The 17,652-nt window shown below is 36.6% G+C and overlaps 3 protein-coding genes across 9 annotated transcripts in view; 2 read left to right on the forward strand and 1 right to left on the reverse strand.

Annotated features, from left to right (window-relative positions):
• Nucleotides 1–7,100, forward strand: part of LOC111411654 (protein CLT1, chloroplastic-like) — a 21,707-nt gene extending 14,607 nt beyond the window's left edge. Inside the window, exons 10-11 of the mRNA XM_023042189.1 lie at nucleotides 4,930–4,974; nucleotides 6,880–7,100. Coding sequence (XP_022897957.1) covers nucleotides 4,930–4,974; nucleotides 6,880–6,962 — 128 coding nt within the window. The 3' untranslated portion in view covers nucleotides 6,963–7,100. The remainder of the gene's footprint in view (nucleotides 1–4,929; nucleotides 4,975–6,879) is intronic.
• Nucleotides 5,053–7,613, reverse strand: LOC111411655 (rust resistance kinase Lr10-like). Of its 5 annotated transcripts, XM_023042194.1 has the most exons (4): nucleotides 7,416–7,613; nucleotides 7,208–7,259; nucleotides 6,688–6,747; nucleotides 5,053–6,514 (listed from the first exon to the last, which is right to left on the reverse strand). In XM_023042194.1, exons 3-4 carry the CDS (start codon nucleotides 6,743–6,745, stop codon nucleotides 5,274–5,276), a joined length of 1,299 nt encoding a protein of 432 aa, XP_022897962.1. In that variant the 5' UTR covers nucleotides 6,746–6,747; nucleotides 7,208–7,259; nucleotides 7,416–7,613; the 3' UTR covers nucleotides 5,053–5,273. The 5 variants fall into 5 exon arrangements, with proteins under 5 accessions (XP_022897962.1, XP_022897961.1, XP_022897964.1 ...); XM_023042193.1 differs by lacking the exon at nucleotides 7,208–7,259 and having other exon boundaries at nucleotides 7,416–7,560; XM_023042196.1 differs by lacking the exon at nucleotides 7,208–7,259 and having other exon boundaries at nucleotides 6,643–6,747; nucleotides 7,416–7,553.
• A 3,874-nt stretch (nucleotides 7,614–11,487) lies between these two features.
• On the forward strand, nucleotides 11,488–17,335 carry LOC111411656 (rhodanese-like/PpiC domain-containing protein 12, chloroplastic). Of its 3 annotated transcripts, none has more exons than XM_023042200.1 (9): nucleotides 11,488–11,553; nucleotides 11,984–12,044; nucleotides 13,510–13,626; nucleotides 13,863–13,954; nucleotides 14,493–14,593; nucleotides 14,675–14,785; nucleotides 15,387–15,495; nucleotides 16,336–16,386; nucleotides 17,015–17,335. In XM_023042200.1, exons 2-9 carry the CDS (start codon nucleotides 12,011–12,013, stop codon nucleotides 17,093–17,095), a joined length of 696 nt encoding a protein of 231 aa, XP_022897968.1. In that variant the 5' UTR covers nucleotides 11,488–11,553; nucleotides 11,984–12,010; the 3' UTR covers nucleotides 17,096–17,335. The 3 variants fall into 3 exon arrangements, with proteins under 3 accessions (XP_022897968.1, XP_022897965.1, XP_022897967.1); XM_023042199.1 differs by lacking the exon at nucleotides 11,488–11,553 and adding an exon at nucleotides 11,659–11,885; XM_023042197.1 differs by lacking the exon at nucleotides 11,488–11,553 and having other exon boundaries at nucleotides 11,658–12,044.
• Nucleotides 17,336–17,652: the final 317 nt, after the last annotated feature.

Consider the following 17,652-nt stretch of genomic DNA (forward strand, 5'->3'; position numbering starts at 1 on the left):
CCTGATTTGCGAAAGAACCTTATCTCTGTTGGTGCCTTGGACTCCGGTGGTTGCAAGATTGTAACATGGAATGGAGTAAAGAAGGTTGTTCGTGGTTCTTTGATTGTGATGAAGGGTATTCGTGAAGGCAATCTCTATGCTCTTCAAGGTACTACAGTTACTGAAGATGTAGCAGTTGGAATAAGTGGAAGTGGTGGAGACCCATGTGAGTGCATGGCATAGGAGGCTTGGGCATATGTCTGAAAAGGGGCTAGATTTGCTAGTCAAGAAAGGCTTGCTAAAGAACTTGAAGAAGCCTTGCATGGATTTTTGCGAGCATTGCGTGTACGGTAAAGCACACCGAGTTCAGTTTCAGCCAAGCAAACATAGAAGCAGAGGCATTCTTGACTATGTGCATACGGATGTATGGGGCCCGGCTTCTGTCACTTCCAAAGGCGGTTCCAGGTATTTTGTTACATTTGTTGATGATTATTCTAGATATGCTTGGATTTATTTTTTGAAGCATAAGAATGAGGTATTCGACACCTTCAAGAAGTGGAAGGCAATGGTTGAAAACAGAACAGGAAAGAAATTGAAGACACTGAGATCTGATAACGGTACCGAGTATACAGATGGTGCTTTCAAGGAGTTCTGTGGTAAGGAAGGCATTGTGAGATATTGGACAGTAAGAAATACACCGCAACAGAATGGGGTCGCGGAAAGACTGAATCGCACATTTCAAGAGAAATCGATGTGTATGCGATCTTATGCTGGTTTGGGCAGAGAATGGTGGGCAGAGTCGGTTGCAAATGCTTGCTATATTGTGAACCGGTCTCCACATTCAAGGTTAGATGGAGATGTACCTTATAGGGTATTGACAGGAGAACATGCAGATTATGAGAAACTCGGAACATTCGGATACACAGCCTACTATCATGTCAATAAGGGAAAACTTGATGCGAGGGCCAAGAAGGCTATATTCTTGGGGTATGCGGCAGGTGTTAAAGGTTATTACCTTTGGTGTGTAGAGGATTCTAAGTTCATAATCAGCAGAGATGTTACTTTTGATGAGAACTCCATGGTTGCTTCGTTGAAAGCTACAGTGCCCGATGGTGATGATGTTGAGACTACAATGTCTCAAGTTGTTGACATAGAACCTAGAGATCAACCTGATTCTAGGCATGTTCAAGAGGAGCATCAAACAGACACTCAAGATGAGAGTGATGATGCACTTGAACAAGAGGCGATTCAGCAAGAGAATGTACAGGCACAGCAACAGCAGCAGCTTGCAGATAACTTGGCTTCCTCTAGGCCACGCCGTACTTACAAGCAAGTTCTAAAGTTGGGGTCAGATGAGCCTTTGAGGCACTATGGGCAGACAAATTTGGTTGAGTATGCACTCTCGGTGGAGGATGATGAGCCTACCACTTTCAAGGAAGCTATTTTAAACAATAATAGCGAGAGTTGGTTGGCGGCAATGGAAGAAGAGATGGAATCACTTCACAAGAACCAAACATGGGAGGTTGTCCCATTGCCCATAGGTAAGAAAGCTATTGGTTGCAAGTGGTTGTATAAAAAGAAAGAAGACCCTACCAAGCTCGGTGGCACAAGATTCAAAGCAAGGTTAGTGGCTAAGGGGTTTGCACAAAGAGAGGGAGTTGACTACAATGAGATCTTTTCTCCTGTGGTCAAGCACACTTCCATTCGGGTGCTATTGAGTATTGTTGCTCATCATGATCTTGAGCTGGAACAACTCGATGTCAAAACCGCCTTCTTGCACGGGAATTTGGATGAGGAGATCTATATGCATCAACCTGATGGCTACAAGGTTGAGGATAAGAAACGTCAGGTATGTCGCTTGAGAAAATCACTATATGGATTGAAGCAATCTCCTCGGCAGTGATACAAGCGATTTGACTCCTTCATGCTAAAGCATGGGTTCTCCAGAAGTGAGTATGACTGTTGTGTTTATATTCGGAAGCTTCGGGGAGGTAACTATATCTATCTTCTTCTATATGTGGATGACATGCTTATCGCTTCGAAAAGCAAGGTGGAGATAGATAAGTTGAAATCTCAACTTGGTAAAGAGTTTGAGACGAAGGATATGGGGGCTGCTAGGAAAATACTGGGTATGAAAATCAGAAGAGAGAGGGCGAATCGGCGAATGTTCTTGAGTCAGAAAGGCTACATTAAGCGGGTTATTGCTAGGTTCGGGTTGCAAGGTGCAAAGTCGGTGGTAACTCCATTGGCTTCACATTTCAGGCTCTCTGGTAAACAGTCTCCTACTACAGCGGAAGAAAAGGTACGCATGGATCGTGTGCCTTATGCTAGTGCAGTTCGCAGTTTGATGTATGCCATGGTGTGTACACGCCCAGATATTTCACAGGCGGTAAGTGTGGTCAGTAGATTCATGGCGAATCCGGGGAAGGCACACTGGGAAGCTGTGAAGTGGATCCTGAGGTACTTAAAAGGTACCGCGGATACGGGTCTATGTTTTGGTGGAGATGCATGTCATATAAGTGGGTTTGTGGACTCGGATTATGCAGGTGATCTAGATAGACGACGATCTACTACTGGATATGTGTTTTGCATACATGTTGCCCCAATTAGTTGGCGATCGATGTTACAGGATACAGTTGCTCTTTCCACTACAGAGGTCGAGTATATGGCCATGGCAGAGGGAGTGAAGGAAGCATTGTGGTTATGGGGTCTTCTAGATGATTTGGGGATTGAGCAGGATTGTGTGGACTTGTGGTGTGATAGCCAGAGTGCGATTCACTTGGCTAAGAATCAGGTTCATCATGCTTGAACCAAGCATATTGACGTCAGGTATCATTTTGTGCGTGATGTTATAGAGGAAGGTGATATTTCACTCTCGAAGGTGCACACAAATGAGAACCCAGCTGACATGTTAACCAAAGTGGTGACGGGTAGCAAGTTTCAACATTGCTTGGACTTGCTTCACATTAGTCCGTGTTGATATGTCCGAGAGGGCATGGCCCTTCGGGGCGGGGTTGAAATGAGGTGGAGTATATGAAGGTGGAGGTGAACTACGGAGGCTTGATCCCGAGTTATGGGTACGTAGGCAATCATGGTTTGAATGATGCAGCCGAGTTGGTGCTTGTTTCTTCTTCTTGTATTCGTCCAAAATTTGAGGTTTATCAAATGATGTACGAGGTGGAGAATTGTGGGAGGAAGAGAAGCTGAAGAAAGGGCTGGTTCTGCCGGGGCGCCCAGGCGCCACCCACATGGCGCCTAGGCGCCCCGAATGTTAAGGCAAACAGGCGCCTAGGCGCCCCTATAGAGTTTAAGTACCCGGTTTTTTTTGCCTCATTTTAACAAGACACACCACAAGACCTAGGCCGAAAATTAGAGAGAAAAGAGAGAAAACTTGGTGAGAATTTTACAAGTTGAAGGTTGTTTCATCTTGGGTATAAATTCAAAATTATTTTCTTTCTTGGGGATTAACTTGAGGCTTGTTCAAGTAATCCAAACACATTGATATTCATATATTCTATTGGAAATCATTTCTTCCTCATTTTCTTGTTCTTCAAGTGTATTGGAAATTTTCACTTTGCCAACTTAGTTTGATCTTTGGGCATTCATTGGGAGGTGTTTTCCCAACAGCTACAGTGGTCGGCATTTTTTATTCATGGCTGAACTTGCAGCAGCTGGGAGAGAGGGTCATCCTTTCTGGCAAATATTTTCGAGTAGTTCGGCATTACCCTAAAAAGAAAATAAGCATTGGAAGTCACGTGGAAGACGATGTCCTAAAGTCGTATTGTCTTCCTTTGTGCGGGTTCTTTCGACACTACACAACACCAAAATAAAACCCCCATGTCTCTCCTTCTATGGGCACGATCATAGAGAAATAAACGAATGAGTTTCTCATCGAATTGTCAAAATAATTTGAATATAGTATAAAATTGTAGAGAGGACAATACTTCAAGTTGTTGTAAGATATGGACAACAATGAAATCCAATAACCTTTTATAGGTAAAATTTCAACCCCCACATTTATACGATTAAATCATAAGCTATAATATGTATTATGGTATTTTAATTTTATGTTAAAACTAAAAATTAAAAGGTTTTTAATTTGAAAGGTTGAAACTTTTATCCTTAAGTTACAACCTAAATAATAAGATTTAATTTTATATTAAAATCAAAATTGAAAATTAATATTTGTTGTGAAAGTTTAAAACGTTTAAAAAATGTTCCAATATCTTCCTCCATCTTAATCAAGAGGCCCGGTCAATCCAATTTTGAATTGTTCTACAGAAGATGCCTGGTTTTTATGTAGTCCCCTAAATAATGCATTTTTCTTGACTTGCCAATATCTGTATAATTGTTCACATTTCATGTCCTTATCTTGTGTGTATGTGCATTTTTATAGTTGGAGACCATCAGTGAGGTCCAACCCCTCTCTTCTGAGTTAGCTACAAACCAGAAAAACATTCTTATGAGCAACAATGCATGGTGACACTGGAGGCAAACACTTTGAATTGCTTAGAATTTCAACATAAATAAGGATAAAAGTTCCCCTTGGCATTCAAGAATTTCACCCCGAACGTTCATGTGTTTCCTCTTTTCGTCGTTCCATTTTAAATATATGATGCTCGCTGATTAGGAGGTAAATACATCCATAAATAGGGTTTAAACTCCCGTTATCAACTGGAACCCATGTCATTGTACTGTTGTACTCAGAAAAGCCAGAGAAAAATAAATTAAGTTCTTATGCTCCCTACTTGTGTATTCAAATAATAGGAACTTGTTGTACACGAACTGCTGAATTTATGATGTATGAGTCTGATAGCAGAATTAAATTTAAATAGTCAAGCTAGATTGATCTGAGGAAAGTAAACTGTTTCTCTAGTAAAATAAAATCTTAGAAATCCCAAATTATTTTCTTATGTAACTGCTCTGATGCTAATGAAAATTTTCATGCAGAAATGATGCAGGCCCTGAAGCTGATGCACTCCCTCCTCATGGACAGTAAGTTTTACACTCTTATTCCAACTCACTTTACTGCAAGATGATACCTTTTTGATGTCTAGTAATTTTTACCTCGTGTACTCATGTATAGGGGGTGGGGCTGAGTGATATATTGCAATAATTTTACATCAATCTTGCGATTTTGAAGCTAATCTTCCAAATAATTACAGCATAACAGATTTACTATGATAAGATATCTTGAATCCTTTTATTTCTTTCTTTGTTTTCTTATTTTGGTACATGAAACCTACCAAATTTTCTTTGCAACCAACATAAAATACTCTACACCAATTTCTTCTTCACGCACTCGCCATTTGTATCTCATACTTTTCCATTATTGGAGTAGTTTCCTTGTACCAATGAGAATTCGTTCCACTAGTTGAATATGTTGAATCACTCCCGCTATTGTTTGGTAGCACGTGCACCCCGACTGAAAACAAATAATGGAATGGTTTAGGCGGTGGCATAATTTCGACCCCTCCCTCCAACATTTTCACCACAGCACTCATAGGTGGCCTATCCTCTGGTGAATCTTGAACACACCACAGGGCTACCATAGACATTTTCTCGGCCATGGCTCGATCTTTCTCCTCGATTCCATAAGCTTCTGTTAGTGCCGTGAGCTCTCCTTTCTCGTATTCCTCCCAAACCTTTTTCGGAAACCAATCAAGACTATCAGTACTTCCGACTATTGTATTTTTCCTTCTACCAACTATCTCGAATAGTAAAATACCAAAGCTATAAACGTCGCACTTATACGTTATAGGGAAATTCTTCAGCATGAATTCCGGGGCTACATACCCCGGAGTGCCCCTGTATCCCGTGACTGTAATGTGTGTAGCATCTCTGTTGCTAAGCTTCGCTAACCCAAAATCCGCAACCTTGGGAGAAAAGTTTGCGTCAAGGAGCACGTTTCCTGGCTTTATATCATAATGTATTATCCTCTGCTGACATTCCTCGTGCAAGTATGCAAGACCCTTAGCCGTTCCAACTGCAATTTCATGCAGCCTTTCCCATTCAATTTCTTTGTCTTTACTAAACAAGTACTTGTCTAGAGATCCATTTTCCATGTATTCGTACACAAGAGCACTCATATACGGATCATAACAAAAGCCGTATAATCTCACTAGATTTATGTGATGAGTTTTCCCTATCGTCCCAACCTCGGCCATAAACTGCTCCTCCGCACTCCTATCTGCACTCCGGTTGAGAACTTTTACCGCAATCTTATTTCCATTCGGGAACTCTCCCTTGTAGACTTTCCCAAAACCTCCACAACCCAACATCGTAGTATAATTACTCGTGAAAGAACAGAGCTGTTGTGCGGTGAACCTCACCGGTTTCTCCTGTGCTAGGTCACGAAGAAATTTCTCCATTGTTGGGGCATCAACCTCCCAAACTTGGATTACATTTAATGGTGGTTGTGTTGGGGGAGCAACTGCAGCTCTTAGTTCTGATACTATTGCCTTCCTCATTTTCTTAGCGCAGTAGCAAGAGATTAACCCAATCACTAAAAATATAACTAAGCCCAAAACAATAGCTGCAAAATGAAAAAGTTCAAGTGGTGAGGCTTCGCCATGCAATAATCAACGAGGCGGAATAGAAGATAAGACTGGACCGAACACTTTTTTTTTTTTTTTTTGCCCCCTATTGCACTGTCTAATTCACCTTACGAAATATGTCAGTATTGTTTAGCAACTTTTTGAAACTCACCTCCAGCTCTTGCTCCATCGTTTACGTCTGAGGTTGGTGGCGTATTACTCGAAGACATATCTGATAGAAATATATACACAGTTGTTAAATCTGGAAATTCTCAACAATAGTGAAGCAAAAATTAAAATGCTTTTAGCAATTATTGATCTTCAGAATTGTTTGATTCATTTGAAAGTCATGGTATATTTGCAGAGAAGAATTGCAGAAAAAACAAACAAGGTAAAAGGATGAGTTCAACCTGGATGATAGCTGGTAAAAAGACAAACAAGGTATGATAATCACTATAATGCAAATCAAAGCTTACTTCTTAAAGAAAGAGTGTAAATATCGACAGCGAAAGACTTAAATGGTCGGTTTGGAAGAGCTTATGAAAAGTCAGAAGTTTCTTTCGAAATTAAAAAGTTACTTTTGAACATATTTGAATAATTTTTTAAAACTACTTTAATCGACTAGAAAAGCTTTAAGAAAAAGCTAACATAGGGCCCAAATTTGTAATATCATTAGATCGATTTGAGCGTACATGTTGAAATGTGTAACAAGTAGCATAAGCTCAACACCAACCTCGAGTTTGCCTGAAAAATGTGGTTGTAACTTTTACAATGCATTTTTGGTAGGCAAACGACATAACTAAACACAACGAGGATAATATTTTTGCTTCTTTTTTTCTCTATTGATTAAACAAAGTTTGTAAAATGTAAATAACAATGTATAGTAGAAACTTTAAATACCTTAGAAGGATGTCTCAAAGGATAATGCTCTGAGAGAGAGACAGAAAAAGCATAGAAAATGAAGAGAATATGAATGAGAGTTTAGGCAAATTTCATGGCTCTTATAACTGTACAAAGTGACAGAGGAGAATTGATATGGTGAACTTGGTTCAGACGGAGGTCCCCAATCTTTATTGTTTGTTGCACTTTGATCCCTACACATTAAAATGTAGCAATCATATCCCCTAACCGATCCTTTTAGTAGCACCTGAGTCTCTAATGGGGATATTTTATCCTTATCTTTAATTCAAATCAAATTATTATATAAAAGAAATAAAGAAAAAAAAAGTAAAAGATAATAATATAATCCCCCCCTCTCTCCCAACCTAAGAAAATGATTTTTTTATTATCTAAAGATTTAGGGAAAATCATCAACTTAGCAAATCCTACTACTCACTTCTTCAGAATAATAAGGGTAAATTCGTCAACTTAGGATTTAACTGGTACAAAAAATGAAAGATTAGAGATATAATTGCTCCTTTTAAAGATTGAGGACAAAAGTACTATATATGTCAAAAGTTGTGGATCCCCATAGCTATTTTTCCTATTTAAAGAAAGAAAAAGGGAAAAGGAAAATACAAATCTAGTCAATTTCCAATCCACCTTCCTCTTTCACCATTACCTGGATAAGGCCGGCCATTTGTTTCTTCTATGGGAGCGTGTGGACCCGCTTTTTCTAATTGACCGAAGTTACCAGGTAATTGAAGGTGTCGATTTAATGCAGATTTTTATTTTTTTTTCCCCCTCTGTTATATTATACAACACGTTTTTGAGTCGTGTAAAAGTTGCATTATACATCAAATAATTTCGTATATATTGTTGAGTACTAGGGATGTTAAGTGGATCGAGTCGTTATACTCATTGGCAAGCTGACACATATGATTGCTTTGGGACAAGTCGAGCATGAGCTAGCTCTCTTAAAGAAAATGCAGCTCGGCTCGGCTCTTTAGCCAATGAGAATCGACGAGTGGCTCTCACAAAAAAATCCAAATCAACTTGCCTCATGACTCACCTTTGGACAAGTTGAGCCGATGAGCGGTTCATACACTTAATATCCCTATCAAGTACACTTCCCATAGAATCGGAAGGTGGCCTTAAGGTAAAAAAGATTGTTGCAACAACTAATCAACACACGATTGCCAATTTCTATTTGATTTAAATTTTCTGGCAAGGAAGAAATAATCTTATTGTGATTGCACATAAGAATATATAAAAATTAACTTCAAATTTATTGAAAGTAATTTTCGTTATGTTATATGAGAAATTATATTTGATAGATTCCATTCACATTAATTTAGTTCAATCAACTAATTATAGCTCATTGATGTTCCATAAAATAACTACACATTTTATTTGATTCAATTGAGTATTTACATCTATTCGGCCAATCGACCTATCAGAAATAGATGATACATTAGACAATAAATGGCGCCTTCACTTATTTCAATAAAATCGTACTCATTTAACATTAGTAACTATCGGGTAAGTGTAACAACCATCATTTATTGACTGTCATGTCATCAATAATCGTTCATAAAATTAGTTAAAAGTAACCTTAATTGAAATCGAACTAAAGAATGATTACCTATAGAAATTATATTAGATTTGAGTCATTAGATTAAATTAAATTAAATTACGATAACTTTATTTTTAAGGCCAAATATTAATGCAAGGCAGCCTCGTGATAACCTTACATTTGTCATACATTCGAAGTTGACACTTCTGTTTTACAACAATTTTAACCAAGGGAAAGAAAGACAGTTGGAGATAGGATGTTACTACTAAAAAAAAAAAAAGTTGAACCCCAACCTTGAGGGCTCCCACCGGCCCGTCCCTAGAACTTTGTGAGGGAGGTAAATCTCGGAATGTGCCCCAACAGTTCAGGGAACAAGAGCTGCTTGTACACTACGCCTACAAGGAATCCAATTCCATGTTTCAGGAATCGAACCCCCACACTGCGACTGCCAGCAAGGCGTGAGATAACCTCACTCCCGTCCTTTGCACCACTGAACTATGCCCCGGGGGCGGATGTTACTTCTAATTTGTTTGCAAGGCATTGGATGGATCAAATAATTCAAAACGCATTGAAAATATCAATGCCAATGTTATACTTTAAGAACCTAATCATTTTTTATTTTTTATTTGTTTTTTAAAGAATCTAATAATCCAACGTTTTCGGCTTGTATTGGATACGTCGTACTTGATATATCATAGATGGAATTTTACTTTTCTCGTTCTTTACCATAGTAATGTCTATCTATCTCCATTTTGCTCACTTCTCCTAAGAATTATATCTCGAGATAAAGTTTGAAAACCTTACAAAGTTCTCAAAATATAACGAATAGAATTCTCAGCTTCTATGTAAATAAAAATAGAATATCGTGTACTTACTGGATAAATAGGTCATAAGTGGAAAATTAATTTACTTTTGAAAGTTAATTGAAATTTTTCTTATATATATTTATACAAGATTTGATCAGTACCGTTCCATGGATTAGAAGATTGAGAGAAAAAAAAAAAAAATCACGGTCACAAAACACCAGTACGGGCCTAAAAATTGTGGGTAAGCTAAGTGGGCTTTGTATGACTACAAGCCCATGGACACTAATTTAGCCTTCTAAATTCGTTCACACAAGTGGGCTGGTATGGAAGTGGTTTTTGGAAAATTATTTCTCTCCACTCATTTTAAATAAAAAAATATTTTTCATGATTTAAATAACTTTTTTCTATTCTTCAAAAATAAAATGGTAAACGATAGGTTATGTGTTAAGTATATTATTTTGTTATCCGTCCAAAAATTAGCTCGTAGATCTAGCACGAGGATAATGTTAACGAAATTGTGTAAAATCGACTAAGCAAATGAAACTCAAGTGTGAGGATTGAAAAGCTGGATTTTGGAGGCGAGTCTTATATCGTAAAAATAAATTTTGGAATAGTGAATTTTTGGAGAATGCGTGGTTGAAAAGTAAGAAAAATGATTTATGTACAATATTATTTTATTAAGAGAATATATGGTTAAAAATAAGTTTGGAGAAAAATGTAGTATTGGAAAATGAGACTCAATCAAGATCTTAAGCCCTATTTGATGGCCATTATTTTGAGGAATTGGAGTTTTGGATAATGATATTTTGAAGAATATGTGATTAAAAACAGTGAAAAATATTGAATTTACACACTTGAAAGTGAGGAGGAGAGTTAAAAAAGTGTGCAACAAACCCATCTACAAATCGAACCCATCAATGAATTAGTGAAGGATTTGTAAAGAAAAATGGAGGAAAACCAACAACCAAAAATTATAAAATTGAAGAACGATTTGCCCCCTTAAGATTCGGCTCATATACTTGATTCACACTACAAAGGTATCTCTAATTTGAAGGCCATTATCAGTCACAAAGACAGACTTCACAAAGAAGGTAGATGAGGTGTCATGTTTTTGCACACAACAGGGAGAGCTCTTTCTTGGTTTTTCTCTTGGTTTTTGTTGTGTGTAAAATGAAGGGTAGAGTTTCTAATTTATAGGCTTCAAGAAAGAAACGGATTCTCCAAAAAATCTTGCAAGATTAGGATAAATCAAAATTGAAAGATAGAGCTCAAAAAGGGATAAAATGGTTGGAGAAAGATAACAATTATATTTATCTATTTTTTATGTGATTTTCAAATTAACTCTAATTTGGATATTGAGCACCTAGCTCAATGAGCTTAGTATCTCTATATACCAAACATAATTGAGCTACTTCAATTGTGATGTGATTTAATTCTCCAATTCTGAGCTTATAACCTATGAAATTAAATAGGCCTCGATCTTTCATCATAATTTAAGGAATTTGGACATCAATTATCAAAAAATGCCCAACAAGTTTTGAAATAAGAATTGGGAAGAGATGGGCTAAGAATCGTCATAACAGCTTCTCCAATTTCTCTCACTATTTACTCGACTCTCTAAAATAAAAAAATTCAGGGCACAAGAAAGGAGAACTGAAAATCCCTACAATTTTTTTCTAAAGAAGGGAAATGTTAAGAGCATCATCTCATCATCTTCAACCCATTTTGTTCACAGCTCCGGCGCCTCTCTTTGCTCTTCTTCCCACTCTCACCAATCGTACAAACGTTTCCTTTGCACTACTGCAAAAGTCATCAATTTTTCATCCAAAAAATTTGGACATCAATTATCAAAAAATGCCCAACAAGTTTTGAAATAAGAATTGGGAAGAGATGGGCTAAGAATCGTCATAACAGCTTCTCCAATTTCTCTCACTATTTACTCGACTCTCTAAAATAAAAAAATTCAGGGCACAAGAAAGGAGAACTGAAAATCCCTACAATTTTTTTTCTAAAGGAGGGAAATGTTAAGAGCATCATCTCATCATCTTCAACCCATTTTGTTCACAGCTCCGGCGCCTCTCTTTGCTCTTCTCCCCACTCTCACCAATCGTACAAACGTTTCCTTTGCACTACTGCAAAAGTCATCAATTTTTCATCCAAACTTCGTACTTACACAACCTATTTATAATCATAGTTATTGTAATCAGGGCTCAAAATTCAAGAGGGTACCGCACATGGTTGGTAAACCTTGCACTCCACAAGCCACAGGTCTATTCTTGCCCCGCTATCTGAAGTTATTTCGGAATTGTTCCAGATTCGATTTTTATTTTTTGCGAGTTGTTTTCTGTTAATTTTTTGTATTCATGTAATTAATTGCTTTCCTTTGTTTCAGTTGATTAATGGGTTAGTTTTCATTGGAGCAAAAGATTGTGTTTTAATTTATTAGTTATTGTTGGAAATTCCCGCTAATTGTTTTTTTTTCCCTGATTAGTTTGCTTTTATGATCTCCTATATATATATAAAATATTCAGACCTGTTCTAAAAAAGTTGAGGTATTGACCGATCGGACGAATCTTCCTACTTGGTACGGGTGAAGGTCGCCAAATCAACATTGGAATCGGACATCTCTTTGCCCGCTATTCCTTCTCTTTATGTCTGTCCCATATATTTCTAAGATTAAACAAAAGGATTTGCAAATAAAAGTGGAAGGACGAAAGTCTATGGATTTACAAAGATTCTGTGGATAGATTCTTACTGGCGAAATTTGCTTTTTCATTGACATTTTTAGAAGAAGATTGTTTATTCTCAAACAAGGGTGTTAAGCAACAGCACGTGTTGGGTCAGTCTCGGATATATCGTCAACAAAAGTATTTATTTATCTAGAATTTGTAATGGGCTTTAGAACAGTTCAACATTGCAAAAATTTTGATGTCAAGACGATACTTTGTTTTGTGTTTGGATGAAATGTGTTCTTCGGATTGGGATTTGAAATGTGTGTTTCTATTGAAATCCATGAATTCAGTTGAAGAACACTTCTTTTTGTGTTAAGTCATATCAAATTCTGGTATCAAGTTTGATATTTGAAATGAATCCATTCATATTCAAATTGATTTTTCAGGTACTTCATTTTAAGACCTCGTGTTGCTAAATGTAGAGTCTTTTTTTCTTTTCTTCTTCTTCTTCTTCTTCTTCTTCTTCTTCTTCTTCTTCTTCTTCTTCTTCTTCTTCTTCTTCTTCTTCTTCTTCTTCTTCTTCTTCTTCTTCTTCTTCTTCTTCTTCTTCTTCTTCTTCTTCTTCTTCTTCTTCTTCTTCTTCTTCTTCTTCTTCTTCTTCTTCTTCTTCTTCTTCTTCTTCTTCTTCTTCTTCTTCTTCTTCTTCTTCTTCTTCTTCTTCTTCTTCTTCTTCTTCTTCTTCTTCTTCTTCTTCTTTTTTTTCCCTTCATCAAGGTTAATATATTATGTGAGAATTTGTTCTCTAACTAGCACTGAGGAACTGTTTGCTGCATAATAGAATAAACTTCTTCCAACGATCAATTTCTCTGCATGCTGACAAAATTTTAAAACCCCACAAATACCCGACTTATAACTTAACTATATTGAAACTTGCTTTTGCAATAGTCAATTGCCTCTTCTCCAGTGGTGTGCAAAAGAGACGTGCAATTATGTTGTCAGTTTCATTTCTAGTTTTGTGTTTAGTGGAAGTAGTTATGGTCTAAACTATATATTTTCCCCAGCTTCATTTAGCACTGGGAACAGTTCTGAAGGTGGCAGAGAAATATTAGTGCAGCATTTGCTTGTTAAAGAAGATGACATGAAGCTTTTGCTTGAGCTGCAGAAAAGAGTTGCTGAAGGTTAGTTTCTATATGGTAAACCATCCATTAGGGAAATCTTTCTTTACCGATATTTTACCTCTTATGATAGGAAAACACAACAAAAAACGCTGTTGAAGATCCATAGTTAATCTGGAAACCTGATCAGTTTACTTGTTGTGTCCCTTTTACATTTACGTTAAAATAGGAGACACATTAAAGCTTTGTTGAAGCTTATCCTCATTTATTGGTCAGTGACAGTGTATTCGTTAATTCAGGAGAGGACTTGAGTGACTTGGCTGTGGAATACTCAATATGTCCATCAAAAGAGGAAGGAGGAATGCTCGGTTGGGTGAGAAAGGGGCAGATGGTATGTTCTTCAGTAGATATCTTTCTTGAACTTCCTTTTCTAAACTAGTACTCTTGATGATTGAAATAAATTACTTCCCTCGGACTAATTTTATGTGTAGCTGATAAGTCACTCTCCAAATTTCATCTAATAAAGAAGTCAAACTTTAAAGTTTTGACCCTCAATCTTTTGGGATAATTAGACTGATTATTGTACAAAGCTTGTCACAATTACAAGTCAAATATTTTGCATTCCCATAAGCTTGACATTAAGTAAGAGTCATCAGAAAATGAATTGTCAGACATTTTCTTCTTTTGCGACTGACACAGTTCTGTTTTGGGAGTTGAAAATTACAAAGTGACTGCAGAGAAATTACAACTCAATCAAGATATTTTTTAAGCCGCGAAAGCATTCTTTGATGATTTTTGGACTTCTAGTGTTAGATAAATTTATGTGCGATTGTCCAAATTTCCCATGGTTAATGTGGAGTTGAATTGATATTCTCTCTTTGAATTGCCTCGTTTGATCTTCTTTTACTCTTCGCTGTCAAATATATCAGGTGCCAGAATTTGAGGAGGCAGCATTCAGTGCACCACTAAATAAAGTTGTAGGGTGCAAGACTAAATTTGGGTGGCATTTATTGCAAGTCCTATCAGAGAGGTATTTTCAAAAGCTTTTTGCGATTAGTCTCTTACGGAAATGGATTTGCTCTTTCTTAAATTTGCAATTTTCTGTGCACAGGGAAGAATCAAATCTTGAATACATTAAGCCTATTGAGCTTCACGAGAAAATTCAGCATCCCTCTTTTCTTGAAGAGGCTCAGCTGATTGACGTTCGAGAACCTGAAGAAGTGTATGAGAAAAAATTTATATTATGCTAACTAATATTTTTTTTTTATTTTATCATTGCAATATAACAAGGAAAATTACCGAGTTCACAACAAAATTATGAGATATTTTGGGAAGATTTAACATGCTCATCATTAACTTTTATATTTGGAAAGCCAAGAGCAAAGCTTTAAGGTTATTCATGGCTATATGAGACTTAGTTTCTCAATTTTATAGATTACTAAAAAAGTACAGGCGTGCAAGCACACCCATCCCCAGTTTTTACGTGAAATTTTTAATGTTTGTGGTGCTGTTGTGATTTGCTAAAGAAAAATGTTCTTTTCATTCCAAAGAAGTGGTTATTCATACAATGTGAGCTCCCATCTAAACTTAAGTGAGTCCACAACTTTTTAATGTGACGGCACCAGAAATATTGGCTGTAAGGCTGAACAATTGAAAATTGCCCCAATTTCACAGGTAGATTTATGTTAAAGAAACCCCCTAGGATGAGAATAATTCAGAAACTGTGAGCAGGAGTTGAAACTGTTCAAAGCCACCCTCAATTTTATTCAATTTCAGTTGGAGGAATTATGTTATTATTTTGATGTCTTGTTTTTCTATAACAGGGCCCAAGCTTCTTTGCCAGGTTTTACGGTTCTTCCACTTCGCCAGTTTAGTAGCTGGGGACCAGAAATTATGACTAAGTTTGATCCTCAAAAGGATACATATGTTCTGGTTTGTATATACCTTAGCTCTTTGTTATGAACATACTATGTCTCGAACTGTCTTTCTATGCTGAATCAACTGTAGTCTGTAGCTCTGCAAATTCCTATCTACTGTGAAATTTACACATGAATGCGAGGAAAGTCCAATATTTTGTGTGTTATTACTGTTGAAGGTGCATGCAGTTATCGTGTACCTATTCTTTGTTCTGTTATATATGTACTTTCAACTCACTCACAATTTATTACTAAAAATATTACTCTGTAATTCTGGTTTCTCTATGTTTTTGAGGTGGTAATATGTTTGTCACATATCGGGGTTTCATATGTTCAGTTCTTCCTGATCCAATTGTTTACATATTGTTGTACAACTCTCTTATCATTTGTTTTCTTTTAGGCATGTCATATTACTAGTGCAAGTATGGTGTTTTTTATTTTGCTTTCCCAGATTTTTCTTATCGCTCCCATTTTAAATCGTTACGCCTAACCGGGGTAAGAAGATTACTTGGTTTATTTAAATGCAGGCTACCCATGGGTTATGTTAACCAAGTTACTTGTACATGAGTCAAATTGGTTTTCATTATATATTGTTTGGGTATATCTACCTCACAACTTGTTTGGGGCCATAGGATTCAAATACTCTACATTTAATTGGTTATCTGTTTTTGATTCCAACCCAAGTAAATAAAAGGGAAATAAATTGTTCGCTGTTTCCATCAATGCAATTTCCGAAATTCACTTGTCTGTGCATGGAATTACTTCCAAATACATTTTCCTCTTTCCCCAATTTCCAATTTAAACAACTGCTGTTTCCTTGCAATGTTTTGAATACTTTCTGACTTCTGCAATGCAGTGTCATCACGGCATGAGGTCTTTACAAGTCGCCAAATGGTTGCAGACCCAGGTAAAACATTATGCATGTACTATCTCGGGAATGTTCAGAAGCAAAAATTATTTTTACAGGATGCACTTATTTTCTCACGGGATGCTTGATAATATTCTTAGGCAGTGTTCGGGAAGGACCAAAGCGATTTTGTTAGATAAAACTGGATAGTTTTCTAGAACCTAGTTTCATAACTGCAGATTTCACACCATCAGTTTTCCATTAGTTAAATTTTAAACCGAGTTTTAGATAAAATGTAGTTCGTCCATATTTTCTGAGGGTCAATTCTTTGAGCTAATTCAGTTTCTTGTCGACATTATCATCAAATATTTTCCATGTCCAGGATTACAAATATTTTACCTAGATTTAGCTAATTATTTAGAATTGATAAATGGATTTTAATATCCTCCATATCTATAGCTGAACAAGTTCTATACTAAAACAAACTTGTGAACCAACTCACCATGTCTTTCCAACTATAGTTTTGTGTTCTACTCAACTTTTTCAGATTATGCTTTATACTAATATTGGACTGTATAATTTGATGTACCAAACATGTCGTCGTTTATGCATGGATAGTATATGTCTCTTCACAGAATTTTATTTTCCCGATTCAGTAAATGTAATGGCTACTACTATGGATTCTCAGGGTTTCAAGAAGGTATTCAACGTGATAGGGGGAATTCACGAGTATGCTGTGAAAGCGGATCCATCAATACCTACTTATTGAGCAAGATTTATCTTTTACTTGTATGAAGTTCGACTTTTCATTTTCGTAGGTTCTTTGCTGTAGCATTATCCCATTATTTTGTGGAATATGTAATGATGATTGAATGAACTTGATGGATCATTTACAAGATGGAGATTAGAGCTTCCTTTTAGCTTAGTCTCCGTCTGGGAAGAATTTGTATACAGTACAGGGATTGTTTAATTGAGAAAGTTTTAGCAAATTTGATAAAAGTTGATAAAATTTGTTTTCGGAAAGTTAATAAAATTTGTGGATCCAATGATATGCTATGTTAAAATTGAAGTTTAACCAGTTGAAAAGTTGATAAAATTTTAGCTTAAGTTGGGATGGCGTCATTCTTACGGTTACACGGAAACTAACCATTTTCATAGACTTCTAACCAACCAAAAAATGTATCTATGTTCCCTGGAAATCCTCAGAACCCTTGTCTTAAAATGGTTTCCTTAAAGAAAACAAACGTCAGCAAAATCTATCCTTCAATCTCTCACCATCAGTCCAATGCAATGAATTCTTCAGTACCTCTTAACTAATCTTTTCAC

The sequence above is a fragment of the Olea europaea genome, chromosome 16, assembly GCF_002742605.1.
Source record: "Olea europaea var. sylvestris chromosome 16, O_europaea_v1, whole genome shotgun sequence".
Classification (NCBI taxonomy): Eukaryota; Viridiplantae; Streptophyta; class Magnoliopsida; order Lamiales; family Oleaceae; genus Olea; species Olea europaea.